Source organism: Rattus rattus, chromosome 4 (assembly GCF_011064425.1).
Source record: "Rattus rattus isolate New Zealand chromosome 4, Rrattus_CSIRO_v1, whole genome shotgun sequence".
NCBI lineage: Eukaryota > Metazoa > Chordata > Mammalia > Rodentia > Muridae > Rattus > Rattus rattus.
In genome coordinates this window covers 140298665-140317168 of record NC_046157.1, presented here as the reverse complement: position 1 = coordinate 140317168, position 18504 = coordinate 140298665, and the positions used below count along the sequence as shown (strand labels likewise).

General features: G+C 39.7%; 1 protein-coding gene across 1 annotated transcript in view; it reads left to right on the top strand.

The window, feature by feature from the left end:
• Unc80 (unc-80 homolog, NALCN channel complex subunit) overlaps nt 1–18504 on the top strand; it is a 182042-nt gene that overhangs the window by 35826 nt on the left and 127712 nt on the right. Inside the window, 6 exon segments of the mRNA XM_032901292.1 lie at nt 205–585; nt 5313–5459; nt 9624–9771; nt 11735–11883; nt 13996–14162; nt 14622–14717. Of these exon segments, the coding sequence (XP_032757183.1) occupies nt 205–585; nt 5313–5459; nt 9624–9771; nt 11735–11883; nt 13996–14162; nt 14622–14717 (1088 nt within the window).

Below are 18504 nucleotides of genomic sequence, written 5' to 3'. Positions count from 1 at the left end.
ATGAGCAATCTCTTTGGTAGCAATATTGGAAGACTTAATTGAGCTACTAGATGTCTTGAATTCATCTGCCTGAATTATTTATAACCATTTCTAGTAGTTTATCATTCAACCCAATAAAATGGATTAAACGGAATAAGAAAGAGACCTTTGGAAAGGGGATTGTGGGTACTGAATTGCCCTATGGTCTACCTTTGTGTTCTGCAGGTGGTTCTGAAGGCCGTTTATCTCGTTCTTAACCATGACATCAGCTCTCGAATCTGTGATGTGGCACTGAACATTGTGGAATGCTTGCTCCAACTCGGTGTAGTTCCCTGTGTAGAAAAAAACAGGAAGAAGAGCGAAAATAAAGAAAATGAGTCTGTGGAAAAGAGACCGAGTGAGGGGGCCTTCCAGTTCAAAGGCATGTCTTCAAGTTCCACCAGCGGATTTGGGGCCCCTTCTGCTGGTGGAGCTGGAGATGGTGGAGGAGAAGAAGGAGGAGGTGGAGATGGAGGAGGAGGAGGTGGTGGTGGAGGAGGAGACGGAGGAGGAGGAGGAGGCGGTGGAGGTGGCCCTTATGAGAAGAATGAGAAGAACCAAGAAAAGGTATGGTGGGATTACATGCTATATCCTTAGCCATTCTTTTCAATTTGTATGTGCACGTGAACATTCAGGCATGTGAGTGTGTAAATGTGTGTATAGGGGTGTGTGTGATTTTGTTTTTTGTTTTCTCCAGGTATTTATTGATTAGAATAACAACTCACTAGAGTCTGAAAGCAATGATGGTATGGATCTCTCAATGAAGTAATTAGCAGGCGTGAGTGGGCACTATGACAGGCTGAACATACAGCATACATATAACAGTAACTACATGCTGTATAGATTTGTGGGACTCCAAATACATATTCAGCTATGCAGTACTCTGCTACATAAGATAACAGCAATATTTGAAAGAAAGGAAATAACTCTTCTGTAGCAAGATGCAAAGAGTAAATATGTACTTTTTCCTGTTCTGGATGCTGGGAGGTGCTTGACCTAAGTGCTCGATCATGTTCTCTTGGGTATCTCATCGTGTACCTGGTTCTAAATCCAAAAGCTGAGGCCAAGCTTGCAATGTCAGGACTGTTTTCTTTTTATTGTTATTGTGGGCTGTTGCTTGTGTTGCTGTGGTTGTGTGGTTGGTTGTTTCTGTTTGTTGTTGTTGTTTGTTTGGAGAAATTTTATTTCTGGGAGATAACATCTCAAGCCTACTATGTTATCATTATTCACAGTGTGCCTCCAGGGATAGCCTCTTTCTCAAACTTTGCAGAGAAAAGAGAGTGTGCTCAGATTCTATTACAAAACATATAGATTGATCAACAGATACTTCTTTTATTTATAGCGACTGGAAAGCCCAAGGTTCCAGTGCCTGTAGGAGTCTAGAAGCCTCTTCTTTTGGTCTAAAAGGTGACTTTGTGCAAGTGCAAAGAAATACTAAGAGGCCTAGTTTCTCCATGAACTTAGTTCCAGTGGCTCTGGACACCAGTGTCTAACCTTATTTAATTCAAATCACCTCAAGTTCAGTCTCTGAATACCAACAGATGGAGAGTCTGAGCTTTGGTGTCTGAGTGTTGAGAAACACAGATGTCTAGGTGTCTGGCGTTTGGCAGTGTTATTTTGACACAGGTTTGGTGTGGAAACAGCTACCTGGCCTCAGGTCTTTCCTGTCTCAATGTGCCATGCCCTTGAGGCTTTCTTCTTCTGATTGGGTGTTCCTGAATTTCATTCTTGCTGTTTATCATCATGCCTTCCGATCTGTGGGTTCATCAAGAATTTCTTTTCTTTTGTTTAGATACAAATCATTGCAGTTCAAATTCATATACCTTACACTGATTTCAATTGGCAGTTTTAGCTGTGAATTGAAGTTCATAAGTTGAAGTAAACCAGAGAAGTCTTTGACAGGTTACAATCTGCATATCACACTGAGTTTACAAGCAAAAAATTATGCTATAAAGAGTTCTGTATTTTGTTACATAAACTATGGATTGTCTGCTTTTCTGCATAAAGTTTTATAATATATAAAAATGAATGGCACTGTACTTTCTTAGACTACTTTTCTACCTCTAGCACACAGGTGCATATTTACTGTTAATCTTCTATTTCTTCATCTTACAATTTACTTATATCTTCCTAATATTTATGAACACTGATCCACAAATCTACTACAATATTCTTGGATTCTCACTCTCATTTAGAACGGTCTTAGTCTTGTGTTATGTCTAGGTAATATCTTAAATACTATCTTAACTATATTAATTGTATAAATTATTAACTATTGTAACTAGGTGATTATGATAATAATTATTACATAAAATTTATAGCTTGCTATTACAAATGTAATTTTACTCAAAATTACCACGTGTGGAATACCTTAAGGTCAGATTTTATGATCTCAAAAAAGCTAAGATATAAATATTATGTGGGTACTTATCAAACTGCAATTAGACTTTATGATCTACAAAAGTCTATTGTACATTAAAACCATCTGTTATTTTCAGTGGAATGGGGCTTAACTGCTTTTGGCAATCTGGTAATCACCAGAAACACAGGAAATCAAGAGAGAAAGAAAACACTATTTTACATTTCTTTATTGGCCAGTAGCCTATAATAAGACCTTAAAGTATCATTTAATAATTCGGATTTCTGCCTGTAGCCTGGTCCAGATTTCTTTATGTCTCTGGTGAAAGGACATCCAAAGTCCTAAAGAAATAAAGCTTAGATGGATGTGGACAAAGAGTTTTCAGAACTAGAAACGCTTTTAAAGAGCATATGATAATTTTAAAACAAGTCTAAGTCAGCCTTCCAAAGAACCCTTGTCAGGGTGAGATGTTCCAAGGGGCTACTGCATAAGGCTGCAGTGTTCCTGCATTACCCAGAGGCGGTCAAGGGAGAAGACTGGTGAGGACAGAATCTCACTTGTCACTCAAGATCCTAGTCTGCATTAAGTGGCTCTGAGGGACAGCAGTGCCATCCGCATAAAGATGATACTTTGCTTTTTCTCTTACTGTGGACATAATATGTTGTGACCTTCCTCATAACATCTACGAGATGCATCTCTATGAGACCAGTATTATTATGATTCCATTTCTAAAAAGCACGGGTTTTAAATATTAATAGCTGCCCTACGATTACATAGCTATTAATTATTGAAGCTGCAATTTGGATCCAAACTAAAAATCATTTTTTTCTTAGCAAATACATAATTACAGAATGTTCTTTGGATTCAGGATGATTCTTCAAAGCCTAGGGATGCAAAGTGACTTCCAACCCCCTTACTTCTTTGTGCCCAGACTAGCCACTGGAGAAAGAGTGCCTTCAGGCAAACAAGGTGGTGTTGGATGATTAATAGAGACAGCTTTGCCCCCTGGGGAGGCCATCAGTTGAGGCAGGTTAGCCACCACCATTGCTATCAGCTTAGAGAAGAAATGTTTCATTCCTGAAATGTGGCTGTGTGAGCCCCATACACATCTGCTAACCAGAATTTACAGATGTGGAAAGCTTGACCAGTCAGACAATGTAAAGAAGGAGAAACTCCAGCATATCATGGTAAGGTGCATGATAATGTTTTTAGAAGCTTCTAGCATTTTCACAGCCTACCCACATTCCAGTATTCTTTCTACATTTGTCAACCTGATAGTGTGACTGGTTGCAGAGTAATTCCTTTCTTTTATTTCATTTAGTCTGTACTATATAGTCTGCATGCCTATGAGATAGGGAGGGCAGCTATCCGCACCCTCACGTTACAGCAGAAAAGTCAACCACAAAGAGACTAGTTAATTTGGGCAACTGCCCTCCATCACCAAAAGTAACTAGGAATCAAGAACTAGAATTCTGTCTCTGTGGTGCACATGCTAATGGCTGAACATAGCCAGAAGGAGCATGAAAACTTCTGCTATGCAAAGATAACAGCCCTCCCATTGTGGACTCAGTATCATTCCTCATTAACACTTGTTTGTCTATAGAAAGAATTCAGGTTCCCTTTGAGGGATTCCTGTTTTCCACTCACAAAAAGCAAAAAGGACAAAAGATAACAATTTCATAATTTATCTCAAGAGGGCTTCCTAGTGAGTCTCAAGAGGAGAGTCAAGCTGAGTGTTAAGGTTTAAACATTCCACTTTGTTTGTACTTATTACATATATTGCAATATGATAGCGCTATACTCAGGAGTTTTTCCTAAAAAAAAAAAAATTAACCTTATTACCATAAGATTCCCAAGTTCCTGACTTAGATCAGTTCCAGCCATCTAGTAATTCTCTTGCTGGGAGTGTTATCAGATACCTGATACCTGATAAAGGTAGGTTTTAAGAAAGTCTCTTCATGTTTGTTGTTGGTTATCCTACTGACTCTTCTTTTCTTTTTCTTTTATTGGATATATGTTTTATTTACATTTTAAATGTTATTCCCTTTCCAGTTTCAACTCCAGAAACCCGCTATCCCATCCCCTTGCTTCTATGAGGGTGCTCCCTCACCCACTCACCCACTCCCTCCCACCTCCCTGCCCTGACATTCCCCTACACTGGGGCATTGAGCCTTGATAGGACCAAGGGCTTCTCCACCCACTGATGCCCCTACAAGGCCATCATCTGCTACATGTGTGGCTGGAACCATAGGTCCATCCCTGTGTACTCTTGGGATGGTGGTTTAGTCCCTGGGTGCTCTGGGGTATCTGGTTGATATTGTTGTACTTGTAAAAATGGCCATCTTGCCAAAAGCAGTCTACAGACTCAACGCAACCCCCATCAAAATCCCAAGTTAAGAGTTAGAAAGAGCAATTTGCAAATTCATTTGGAATAACAAAAAAAAAAAACAGGATATTGAAAACTATTTTCAACAATAAAAGAACTTCTGGGGGAATCAGCATCTGTAACCTCCAAACACATTGTACAGCCATAGTGATAAAAACTGTATTGGTACAGAGACAGTCAGGTAGACCAGTGGAATAGAACTGAATATCTAGAAATGAACCCACACACCTATGGTCTCTTGATCTTTGACAAAGGAACTAAAACCACTGACTCTTTCTAGGTTGTTCATCTGATAGTTTATCAAGGATACCAAAGTGTGTATTTTAATAAACACATTCGAATCCTGCATCATCAGAAGGCATTCAAAATGCAGTTTCTTTGTTAGTTCATTTCTAAGTTTTAGAAAAGTGAGTTTGGTGAGCCCTTGAAAATCTTATTTTCTACATTGCTATAACACATATTAATTTTGTAAAATAGAATTCTGATACCAAAGTGAGCTAGGTGGCAAAGTGAACAGGCTTGTCTTTCTCTCTCAATCTTGGTTACTAGGATGAAAATATCCCTGTAAGCAACCATAGGCTTGCTCTCACTATGCTCATCAAAATAGTCAAGTCATTGGGATGCGCCTATGGTTGCGGAGAAGGACATCGAGGGCTCTCTGGAGATCGTCTGAGACACCAGGTATTCCGAGAGAATGTAAGAGAATTAAAGTAGATTCCATTTCCTCTCTTTCCCCCTCTTTCTCTCTCCCTCTCCCGTTCCTCTTTCTAAATGAGGAACAAGTCCTTTGACAATGAGGGTCAATGTTCCCTGAAAATAGTGTATTTCATAGGTGATTAATACTGTCTTGGGACAAGAGGATTCCCTTAAGACATCTAAAACTGTGACTTAGGAAAACTGGTCTGGCTCCTGCCTCTTGTAGACCATTTGGGAAAAGAGTGCAGAATCACAATATCTAGATAGAAGTTTGAAAGAACTCTGTGCAGATGAATATATTTAGATGAATATATTTGCACATCTGATTATCCGTGCAGATGCTCCTTTGGTCAGCTGGGTAACACAGAAGAATTTTATATTAGGGGAGCAGGTCAAAGTCATTGCTATTCTTACTGAGAAATGGAAAGTGGCCCTTATTGGGACAAAACAGGACTGTAAAAGTAGCCAGGCATCTGGCTGCTCTGCCTGAGAATGACCCTCAACTTCTGTGTGTTTGAGATCATGTTCCCTTGAGCTGTATGAAACTTGAAACTCTGCACATGGGCTTGCCACTGAACTGAGTACCAGAAAGTGGTTTGTTGCAGCTTGCTTTCAATTGCATCTTCCCACTGTTACCTTTCCTTCTGACTTGAGCAATAACCCACTTCTAACAGTCCTGGTCTGGAATAGTTACCTCAATTCTAAATTGGAGTTGAAAATATGAGAAAAATACTCTTTTCAGATTTTGATGAAAATTCGAGCACAAGTTTTTTTTGGCACACCTTGGCAGAGTTTGAGGATCATGTCAAAATCAGAAACCAACCCATTTTCTCTGGTGCTGATTTTGTCATGAAATGTTCATACAGTATTAGCATGCTAGATTTCTTGCTTAATGTATCATCTGCCATCCATTGATTTATCATTTATCTTTCTTTTATATTCAATTATGTTATAGTATTTTGGTTTATTGTATGGATATGGGAGGTATATTCACAATGGTTAACTCTTAAATTCCCCAACTCAGACATTTTGACCAAGATCTAGATTTTGAGGCCAATATTTTTTTAAAAAATCAATAAACAATAATAAATCAATAAAATCTTCCATCACATCAGTCCTTACACACACATATTTTTAATTTTGTTACAAAAAATAAAAACTGTCAGGGTTAACAAAAACATACTCCCCCTCATATAGATGACTAATTTTATGGACTTCAGACTGAAATATAAAAAAAAGCATCTTTCTGGAGGTGTAAATTGGCTTTGAGAACTATATCCTGTTTTTCTGAATTTACAGAAAGCAGGATCAGTTGGGTCAGAAGAGAAGTTGCTATTATTGCATGGCCAAGAATATTTTATATTTCTGTGACACTGGTCAGTCAGCTTTTTGCTAGCATTTTCAATCTGATATCTTGGCCAATTGCTTTCCGATCATCCAGAATGTTTCTGTACTCATTGTAGGGATTACATACACAAGCTTGAGAAGCTTCCTCAGGGAAATGTCTTGGTTAAGAACTATATATTCTGGAATTTTCCTATGCAATCTTACTTGAAAAGTTAAGAGTATGTCTCACCTTTAGATCAGACAATCAGGTTGAGTGTGTGTGTGTGTGTTTGTGTGTGTGTGTGTGTGCATGTGTGTATATATGGATTTTTGAAAGAATTATTGAAGCTATATTCCCTAAGTGCCTAGTAGTTCTAACAGAAAATCCCATAATAATTATTAATTCTAATAATTTGTAATAGTCCTGTTATTGAAAAGAAATTAGTTAATTAATACATTTTTATTTCTTAAAATATAAAAATGTCTAAGGGCTCTGACATGTAATCCCTTAATACTTCTTAGGTTATTAATCTAGTGATTTAATGGTAGTCCCAAATTATTGAAAAAATAATTAATATTTTATATTTTTGAAAAAATAGGTTGTTTACTCTGAATAATAATTGTAAAGGTTTGAAAAATCTTAAATTTGATTAAATTTCCCATTAAACCCTTATCAGAATTGTAGATAGTCTTGTAGCCTCCAAAGCAGAGATATGAAACTATGCCTTTACAGTGTGCTTTATAGAGAGCCTGAAGTAACTTGTACTTCAGAGACTTAGGGTTTTTCTCCTTATAAATATGATGAAGATCTTCACAGATCACATATAAAATGATATTTAAATCAATGCAGATCATATTGTAATTACATGATGCTTTGTGAATATCATCTTACCAGTAAGCAACATCTATTATATAAAGATGGGGGATGAGCTCGTTTGAGATGTGGTAACTAAAATCTTCTCTGAAATAAAAATTCCTGATTTCAGTTTTTCTAAGACATGAGTAAAGGTAGAATGTAAAACTATTCCCCATGATACAGATGGAGAGAGGACAGCAAGATCATACTACAAAGCTTCCACAGTGAAGTCCAAGTTTCGTCCCCTTATACTATTTGTTTTTCCTTTTAAATATCCAAGTACCTTTCCTGGGTCATGACCACAGTAACACAGTAAAAGAGTAATAGTCACACAACTTAGATTTTTTTTCTGGATTACTAGTTAAAGTTCCTCAGTAGATTTCAATTCTCAGGGCAAGTCTCCCAGCTGTGGCTTCAAATGCCTATGCCATACTGAAAAGTTTTCCATCCTCACAGTGGTCTCTCCGAGTTGTATCTCCTTTTTTGGTCCTTTAGCCCTTTCCCTCAGCCTAGACACCTCTGTCATTCCCCCATTCCATTCTCATGTCTCTTTTGTTCATATAGCCACATAGCCTTCTTCAAGATGACAGTTCATCTCTAGTAGTGGGCATCTCAACTGCTTGTGAGGAGTAGATGGTATCTAAGTATAGTTTCTCAAGGTCGTCAGTGTCTAAAGTGTTAATGAGAGTATATCACAGGAGAACTAACTACACCTTAGTAGGCCAGACCCTGGCTTCTGGTATTGACTGTACCACAGAACTTACCATATCAGCTTGGGAAATCCTTGATCCCTTTCTGCCTGCTTTTCAGGTGTAAGAAAAGGGCAATCAGCAAGTAATAGTCAGAAGTGTGCCTTTTCATGGATGAAATGTGTGTTCCACAGCAAAGCATCATTCAAATGAGGTTTATCCTTTCATAGTAGAAGGCTAGCAGCCTCCTTGTGTTCCCATGAGACTATTCTGTCTGAAACTTCTGTCAGTGATTGTCACTTTGTTGCTTCTGATGGTGGAAATCATTCCTTCTTATTTTGCAAGGTGACAAAACTATTTACCATACCCTAGGGAATGTACTGTTATTTAGAGCAGAAGGACTGTGTCATGAGACCAAATTTTATTTAAACACCATACTTTCTTTCATATTCAAAAGCAGACAGTGCAAATGAATATAGTGTTTTATGCTTCGTACATGTTCCAAGGGCCCTTTCCATCTTGTAAGAGGTCATCGCGTAGCTGAGGCTTTAACTCAGTTGGTAGAGTGCTTGTCTAGCATCCATAAAGCCTGGAGTGTAATACACAGTAGCACACTCACAAGGTGTGATCACACATGAGCACATCTGTGATCCTAGCATCCAGGAGGCAGAGGCAGGAGGATTAGAAGTTCAAGGTCATCTGCAGCTATGTAAGCAGTCCAGGGCCAGACTCGGTTACTTGAGACGACACCTCAAAAAATTAATTAATAACTAATTAATCAAAAATGATGTAAACGTCCACTGTATTTCCACTCATTGCTCCTCTTGCTTGAGCTTTCCCCATTAAACCTCTCTAACTTCAATGTGCCTGGACATGAGAGCAACATGCTTCTTCCAGTTGCACAAAGCCTTTGAGGTTTCCTAAGAGTGGACCACAGATTCTTTGACCCATTTCAATTTTACTTCTTGAGTTATTTCCATGGGATCTTAAAATCTTGACCTTGGTGAAAAGACTGAGTATTCTGGGATCAGCACCTTGAGTCTCCCCACCGCCACCCCTGGGCCCCCAGGAGTGGTCGTTCTGAATGCAAGCTCCTTCGGATGGCTCAGTCAGTTCCTGCCCACTTCTTATTCAAACAACTAAGCCAAGCATGGGGAAGATCCCGCAACAATGAGAGGGAGTTGGGGCATGGGGGTGGGGGAGTCTGCCTCCTGGGTCTTTTGTCTTAGATTAATGGTGTCTGGAGCTTAAGCTGGTGCTTGTGACTTTTTCACTCTTCTCCCTTCATTGCAGGCCCAGAACTGCCTTACTAAGCTATACAAGCTAGATAAGATACAGTTCCGACAAACCATGAGGGACTATGTGAACAAGGACTCGCTCAATAATGTAGTGGACTTCTTGCATGCTTTGCTAGGATTTTGTATGGAGCCAGTCACTGACAGTAAGTAAAGCCACCCCTGGGTCGGAGGAGCAGCCACCCACCGTGTGGTGAAGCACATAGTGTTTCCCTGGCATACTCGACGTCTGGGGCTAGAACTTCAGAAGAAAGAGACTTTTTGTGCTCCTCTACACATGTGTGCATGTATGTATGTGGGGCTACATGTATTGAGGAATAAGACCAAGGAATGGTTGTACATTGTGTCCTCAAAAGGTAATGGATCTTACTGAACAGGACTTTGGTAGCTCTGACTCTTCCGTGACCTTCTGCATATGACAATGGAGACAGCAATCAGGAGCCTAGGAAATATAGTTACTAGTACGCTAAGTGTGAAATGAGTGCCTACATTATGGCTCTCATAGTCTTTGGCATTTTTTACCTAATAAACCAGGAAAGAATGTGATAGGCATAGACGTTGAAGTGACACAGTTGACACGTACCTAGAGATTTGGTTTATTTAAATTAGGCACATATATAGACTAGCAACTTGTTTATGGTTCCATGGCTTTAACAAAGGATGAAGGCTAAGGTACAGGATGAAACTAGAAAGTGCCAGTCACATTTGGATAAAGTGAACACCTTTGGGGCCTTCTAAATGCCAATGCTGTAAGGAACTGGAAGCCATGTTGTTTCAAATGCATACTTGGAATCGAGCTTTGAAGGCAACAACTTGTTAATATAGACTCAAGGCTCATAAGACAGTTGAATGACATTGACTAATTTATAGTAAAAACACATCCATGCGTTTAGAAGCAGTTTTTCTTGATTGCATCCTGTTCTTTATTATCTGGTTGTCACAGTAAGAGAAAATATTGCTCCCTTGAAGAACCCCTGGAATGACATATCCTATCAGAACCAGTTTACACTAACCACTTGGCAAACTTGAAAAGAATAGAGTGTGAATTATAGTTGAGATCTGAAAGAAAAATCCAGATTAAAAACTAAAATATCTCTCTCCTCTCAATCTCTTTCCCTCTTGCTTTCCCTCTCTCTCTCTCTCTCCCTCCATCCCTTCCTCTCACTCTCCCTTTCTCTTAAATCTATTTTGGATAAAATTTCTAAGCGTAGATTGCAATATTGCTTCCAGTATTATAAATCTGGAGATAAATCCTTATCAATTGGCATAGACAGTGAAAGGTTGGTAATTGAGCAAGATATGTTGACGTGTAACATGAGTCAGTGAATCAGACAGACAATACCTACCATCAGTCTGGGAGCTGTATGTTTCTTCGCACAGTCCACAGTTGGCTCACAGGTCATAGGGATTCCTCTTGCAAAGCCATAAGATATATATGTGTCCACTGCAGACCCCCACGGAAAAAAAACATCATGGTGGTTCACAATCATAGTAGTTCACAGCTTTCAGTCTCCAGCATTTTCCATTTTTTGTGTAAAGGAAATTTCTCTGAAGGAGACTGACAGAGTTTGCTCATCATATGTGCCCAGAACTTCTGGGAATAGGTGTTATTAAGACTTGGTTTCCTCCAGTCCTACTGGAGTCTTTTTGCAAGAGCCCCACCACTATTCCTGTACTGCACATCTCATACATGCCCCATCTTACATACTGGATAGTTTCTGCTACGAAGCCAGAGTTCCTCACCAAAGAGGCTCAAGTCACATTACTTATCAGTGGAGGAACCAATGAGTTGATCTCTCTCTCTCTCTCTCTCTCTCTCTCTCTCTCTCTCTCTCTCTCTCTCTCTCTTCCCTCTCTTTCTTTTCTTTACCCTTCCCTCCCTGCCTTCCTCCCTTTCTTTTTTAAGATTAATTAACCCAAATGTTCCTCTGCAAAGGCCATGTCAGAACAGAGACGGAAGTAGACGGATTGCTTTTGTAGTCTGCACAGTGATTTCTGCATCTGTACTTTCGAGCAGACCTTCACAGTGTCCTAGCTGCCAGACACTTGCTTCCTTACATCTTTCAGCTGTGTAGCTTGTGGCCTCTAATGCATGTCTTTGCATTCCAGACAAAGCTGGGTTTGGAAATAACTTCACCACAGTGGACAACAAATCCACAGCCCAAAACGTGGAAGGCATTATTGTCGGTGCCATGTTTAAGTCTCTCATCACACGCTGTGCCTCAACCACACACGAACTCCACAGCCCTGAGAATCTGGTGAGAACATTCCCCTTCCTCACAGGAGATCTCAGACTCAGACTGAGAGGAAACTCTCAGACTGTGACCTGGTAAAAGAGACACTGAAGTCTTAAAAGTTACACTATCCTTTCTCCCCACCAATGTCAGCCCTAACTCACCATGGAGCCACAATCCCCCTCCTACTTACAGAGTAACTTAACTTCCTCCTCTACCTACAGGCTGAGTAGAGACTGGTGAAAGGTTATAAAGTATTTTGAGCCTTTCAGAAAGAAGATGCTAAAACACAGCTGGTTGGTTCATAAAATAAAAAAGGATGGTACTCTAAGCATTTATTTGAAACTTATTTGTTTCTAAGAATTCATGTAGATATACTATTGAAATTTCTTTTATTGAACATTATAATCTTCATTTTTCTTTCATCATGTGCTAATTAATAAATAAAGTTACAAGTAGTGTGGGAAGAAAACTAGGTTATGAAATGCCCAAGGAGAAGAGGACGCCTTAAGATACACAGTGCAGACTATAGCTGACAAATTTGATGCAGATAGGTGAATTCAGGTCTCTGTGGGAACCAAAAGTTCATTCCTCCTCTGTCTGTAAGTTACTATGATTTCTATGCAGAAATGAGCCCATTTACATATATGGAGCTCTCTGTTGTTTTACTAAATGAAGGACATTATTTTATATTATTCTAAACTGTGAAGTGGCTTATTTCAGATAAACATAATTTTCACAAATCAAACAGAATTTACTTCTGCTGATGGTCAAAGGCAATTGAACAATTTTCTTGACCTTGAGTGTAACACAGACACTATTCATACACTCATCTTGGCCTGGCTAGAAGTGATTTTTAAAGTTTATTAAAATACATGTGATTTCTCACAAACCTTTATGTACAACTTCATACATAGAGGAATTATTATCAAAATAAATAGAGGTCAAACTAGAGGACAGCCATCCATTTGTAGCCCTTATTTCCCATAGTCCTCTCTGCTGAAGTGTAGGCCTGTGCGTACCCTGGTGAGAACAGAAACATTGCTTGTAGTTGGCTTTCTCTTCTGTGGGTGAGCAAATGAAGAGCAGAGCAAGGGCTCAGAGCTCTGCTCCCCACAGGCCAAAGTGGATGTTATCTCTCTGTTATCTTCAAGGGTCCTCCCCTCTGCCTTCCTGAAGCTCATGGGCATAATTGTCCCATGGCTCTGGATGTTTGAAAAACAAAAGTGTCAAGGTAATTTCTTTTAGGTTTCTGAATTCTGTTTTTTGCCACCAAGACAAAGAAAACAGTAACTACCCTTTTAAAGAAGAGAGGCAGGGATATAAAAGCTAAGAGCAAATCTTAGTATCTCAATAAAAAGTATGCATACATTTTTAAATATCACAAATATGCTAGCATTTGAGCCCCTCTGCATAGTCTTAGGTTCACGTTGATGTTCACACTCAACTTGGCTACAGCAGTATCATTTACTAAATATGTCCAGGAAAATCCATCATCCCTTGAACAATCAGACTGTGATAGAAGCATCTAAATGAATTACTTACCATTTTACCATAACAATCCAGACTATTTAGAGAAGCTGATCAGAGGATGAAATCCCCATTGTAAACAAAATTCTGGCTACCATTTTTTTCCAGGCCAAAAAAAAAAGTTCTGTTCAGAACTTATAATTAAAAGAAAAACTGTGAAAATAATTGTTTAAGAATATAGACTGATGTCTTATTAATGGTATGGCTGGCTCTCTGAATATTTTTTTCCACGTGGAGAGGTTTAGTGAGAGAAGTAGAGTAGAAGGGGGGAGAAGTAAAGGAGGCTGGCCATGAGCATATGGAGGGAAGGGGGAGGATGGAGAGAGAAGGGACAAAGGGAAGGGGACAAGAGAGCAGAGAAGAGAAGAGCAAAGAGCAAGAGAGAGCGAGAGCGACTCTCTGAATTTGAAACTGTGCTAGTCATTCTCCCCTGCCCTGAATATGAAGGGTGCCATTCTCCATAGGAGCAAAGAGAAGAAGAAACACCATCTTTTCATGACTTCAATGTTCACCTAAACCCAAACAATTAACTTCTCTCCTTAGGAAAACTGATCAGGCAGCTAGCTACCTTTTCCTGAGCCCAGCCCTCTTCTTGTCTTCAAACAGGGGCTGTACTGTGACATCCGCCAGCTGGTCCAGTTTATCAAGGAAGCTCATGGGAATGTCTTCAGGAGAGTGGCTCTTAGCGCTCTGCTTGACAGCGCTGAAAAGTTAGCGCCAGGGAAGAAGGCAGAGGAGAACGGACAGGAGTCTAAGCCTGCGGGTGGTAAAAGGTTGGAAGCTTCCGTTCTCTGAATATTAGTGTTTGCTAACTGTCGGAAGAATGTCAGCCTTTATCATACTGTGTGTTACCAGATATACTACAGAGTTGGGGGGAGGGGCGTTAAGGCTATCTTGTACAACTGGTATCACCAGTGTAGTTCAACTAAAGCTTTAAAACAAACGATTTTTATAGGTGGAATCTTTGGGGTAATTGGATTACAAACTTAGATGGATTAGTGGTTTTATAGACAAGATTTAAAAGAAACCCCTAACTACAAATTTTGTTTTATTCTAGTGCCTCTGTTTGCAATAGCAAAATATTGTTGAGAAATAAGTATGAGTCCAATAGCAAGCTATAAATTCTATAGGACTTGGACTCACGGTGAGAAAGGTTATTAATAGCAGGTGATTTTGCATTATCAGACAGTGGCGTCCTCTGTTGTGACTGGTGGAATGTGTCATTTCTATAGGTCAGAGGCAGGAAGCATTGCAGATAAAGGCCAGGTATCAGCACCTGAGGAATGTCGCAGCTTCATGTCCGGTCGCCCCTCACAGACCCCAGAACAGTAAGTAGAATAGAGTTCGTCTCCAGTGCAGAGAACGGGGCACATCACACTTTATTTTCCGAGCTATGTTTGGGTTTTTGTTTATTCGTTGGTTTCCGTGTTTAGCTTTTCATTAGTTTGCTTTCACTTCCTTGAAACATGGCTCTGCCCTGGTACTTCCATTCCCAATGCCATCGGTTGCTCCAGATGAGACCAAACAGCTACCTTTGTCCATACAGAAAGGATCTCCGATTGTATTTTCATCTTGCCTTTCCAGCGCCTCTGTATCTCAAACATAAAGCAACATATAAACATGAAAAGTAACGTGTACCTGGGGTGCCATATAAATTCTTGTTTAAAAAAATCACAATTTTAAAATAGATGAATGTGCTCAATGAACCTGCTCTAAAATTAAAATAAAAATTAGGGTACATTTCAAAAGTTCTGAATTTTAGCTAAGTGCAGACCCTACCCTACAGCACTTTGGCCTTAAATCAATTCCAGTGTCTCTTGTACAACTGTGTCACTAATGTAGTTCAACTAAAGCTTTAAAATAAACCATTTGTATAGATAATTGGGGCAATTGGGTTACAAAGATTGCCAATATGGGTGGATTAGTGTTTCTACAGATTATCATGGATGTGGTTTATCTCTGGTTTTCATACTTATGAAATTCAAGAGCATCTTCAAATTAATGCCTGGAGAAGTTGTGTGGATGACTACAGACATGACACTGTGTAGGCCCACATGAGGCTCATGTTACTCATTCTTCATTCATGAATCATTTATATACAAGTAGAATGATCTACATTTAAAATATCCATCATTGTAAGTATGCAGTTTTGCTTCCCAAGACCCTTATTCAATATTAAATTGCTGTATAAGCAATTCTGCAAAATATTCTAAGTATTAAAATATCTTCCCTTCATAACTATGTAAATTAAAGGTTAGAAGCCAGCATTCTTCTGTAAGGCAAAGGACACTGTGGTTAGGACAAAATGGCAACCAACAGATTGGGAAAAGATCTTTACCAATCCTACAACAGATAGAGGCCTTATATCCAAAATATACAAAGAACTGAAGAAGTTAGACAGCAGGGAGACAAATAACCCTATTAAAAATGGGGTTCAGAGCTAAACAAAGAATTCACAGCTGAGGAATGCCGAATGGCTGAGAAACACCTAAAGAAATGTTCAACATCGTTAGTCATAAGGAAATGCAAATCAAAACAACCCTGAGATTTCACCTCACACCAGTGAGAATGGCTAAGATCAAAAACTCAGGTGACAGCAAATGCTGGCGAGGATGTGGAGAAAGGGGAACACTCCTCCATTGTTGGTGGGGTTGCAGACTGCTACAACCATTCTGGAAATCAGTCTGGAGGTTCCTCAGAAAATTGGACATTGAACTGCCTGAGGATCCAGCTATACCTCTCCTGGGCATATACCCAAAAGATGCCCCAACATATAAAAAAGACACGTGCCCCACTATGTTCATCGCAGCCTTATTTATAATAGCCAGAAGCTGGAAAGAACCCAGATGCCCTTCAACAGAGGAATGGATACAGAAAATGTGGTACATCTACACAATGGAATATTACTCAGCTATCAAAAACAATGACTTTGTGAAATTCGTAGGCAAATGGTTGGAACTGGAAACTATCATCCTGAGTGAGCTAACCCAATCACAGAAAGACATACATGGTATGTACTCATTGATAAGTGGCTATTAGCCCAAATGCTTGAATTACCCTAGATGCCTAGAACAAATGAAACTCAAGACGGATGATCAAAATGTGAATGCAGATCGCTCCTGAGAGACACAGCCAGAATACAGCAAATACAGAGGCGTATGCCAGCAGGAAACCACTGAACTGAGAACAGGACCCCTGTTGAAGGAATCAGAGAAAGAACTGGAAGAGCTTGAAGGAGCTCGAGACCCCATATGTACAGCAATGCCAACCAACCAGAGCTTCCAGGGACTAAGCCACTACCCAAAGACTATACATGGACTGACCCTGGACTCTGACCTCGTAGGTTGCAATGAATATCCTAGTAAGAGCACCAGTGGAAGGGGAAGCCCTGGGTCCTGCTAAGACTGAACCCCTAGTGAACTAGACTGTTGGGGAGAGGGCAGCAATGGGGGGAGGGTTGGGAGGGGAACACCCATAAGGAAGGGGAGGGGGGAGGAGGATGTTTGCCCGGAAACCGGGAAAGGGAATAACACTCGAAATGTATATAAGAAATACTCAAGTTAATAATAATAATAATAAAAAAAAGAAGCCAGCATTCATCAAACATAGTACTAAGCAGATAAACTCTTCAAAACCATAAATGCCCACACAGTTCTTGTGTGCTCCAGAACCTTAGCCACTGTGCCTTTTAATAGTAAGTACGAAGACAGTCAAGGCAATGGGCCCAGTAACCAAGTGTATCTTCTAACTAACTCCAAGAGGGAACTTCACTCACTGTAGAAAATTAATACATATATTCATGGATAAATGACTGCAACCAAGGAGTGAATGATACACAATTATTAAAAGACAGAGCTGTCAGATTATTATTAAACCTTAATTTTAACATCTTTACTCAAAATTAAGTCGTAGTTTTTCCTTTAAGGAAACCCTCGAGGTTGGGGATTTAGCTCAGTGGTAGAGCGCTTGCCTAGCAAACGCAAGGCCCTGGGTTCGGTCCCCAGCTCCGAAAAAAAGGAAAAGGAAAAAGAAAAAAAGAGAGAGAGAAAAAAAAAAGGAAACCCTCAGAGCCATGGCAAGAATCCACATTTAGCTCTGAAGGGGACAGAATTAATTGTTAAAGCATGTTCCATGCTCAAATAATGAGAAGACTCATTAAAAGGCATTAGAGGGATCCAGGGTGGTGGTGGCGCTCACTTTTAATCCTAGTCCTAAGGAGGCAGAGGCCAATGAATCTCTGAGTGTGAGGCCACCCTGGTTACAGAGTGAGTTTCAGAATAGCCAGGGCTACACAAAGAAACCCTTTCTCTGGAGATTTTTTTTGAACTCCAAATGCTCTCTTTCTTCAGTGTTCTGTAGACAAATTGATTTCTTCCACATTTAGCATATGCGTGTTAATATGCCTTGCCATTAATATTTCTGCTTGGATTAGTGGCATGAATCATCAAACATGAAATTTTCCATCATTTAAGTGTGTCCAGAAAGTGAGTACATTAAGCATTCTTTGTTTAGCCTAGAGAAAGATGAGTCTCTTTATAGTCATAGTTCCTCCTTTACCCTTGGCTTTTCTGTTTCTCTCATCATCTTGTTGATGATGTGGCGGTTCCTCAGAGAGAGTAATAAATGACAGCTTTCCTGGATATCTTCCCTCTTCACTCTGCACTATCACAGGCTCTCACCATGATCCCTCTCCCTCCTTGGAGGATGAGGAGCGTGGCACACTGTGCTACCCTGAGTAACAGAGGAGTCAATTTTTTGAAATCCAGTTTAAACAGATAGCTCTTCATAAGCAAAATAACATAGTTTAGAACAGTGCTCCTCAACCTGTGGATTGCAACCTTTTGTGGGGTTGCATGTCTGATATCCTGTATATCAGATATTTACATTACAATTCCTAACATTAGCAAAATTACAGTCATAAAGTAGCAATGAAACAATTTTTTGGTTGGAGTTCCTCACAGCATGAGGAACTGTATCAAATAGTCACAACATTAGGAGGTTTACAAACCAATGGTTAAGAAGAAGAGCTCATAGGACTTCACAGAGACTGAAGCAACAGAGACCCTGTGTGGGTCTGACGTAGGTCTTCTGTGTCTATGGTATGGTCGTGTAGCT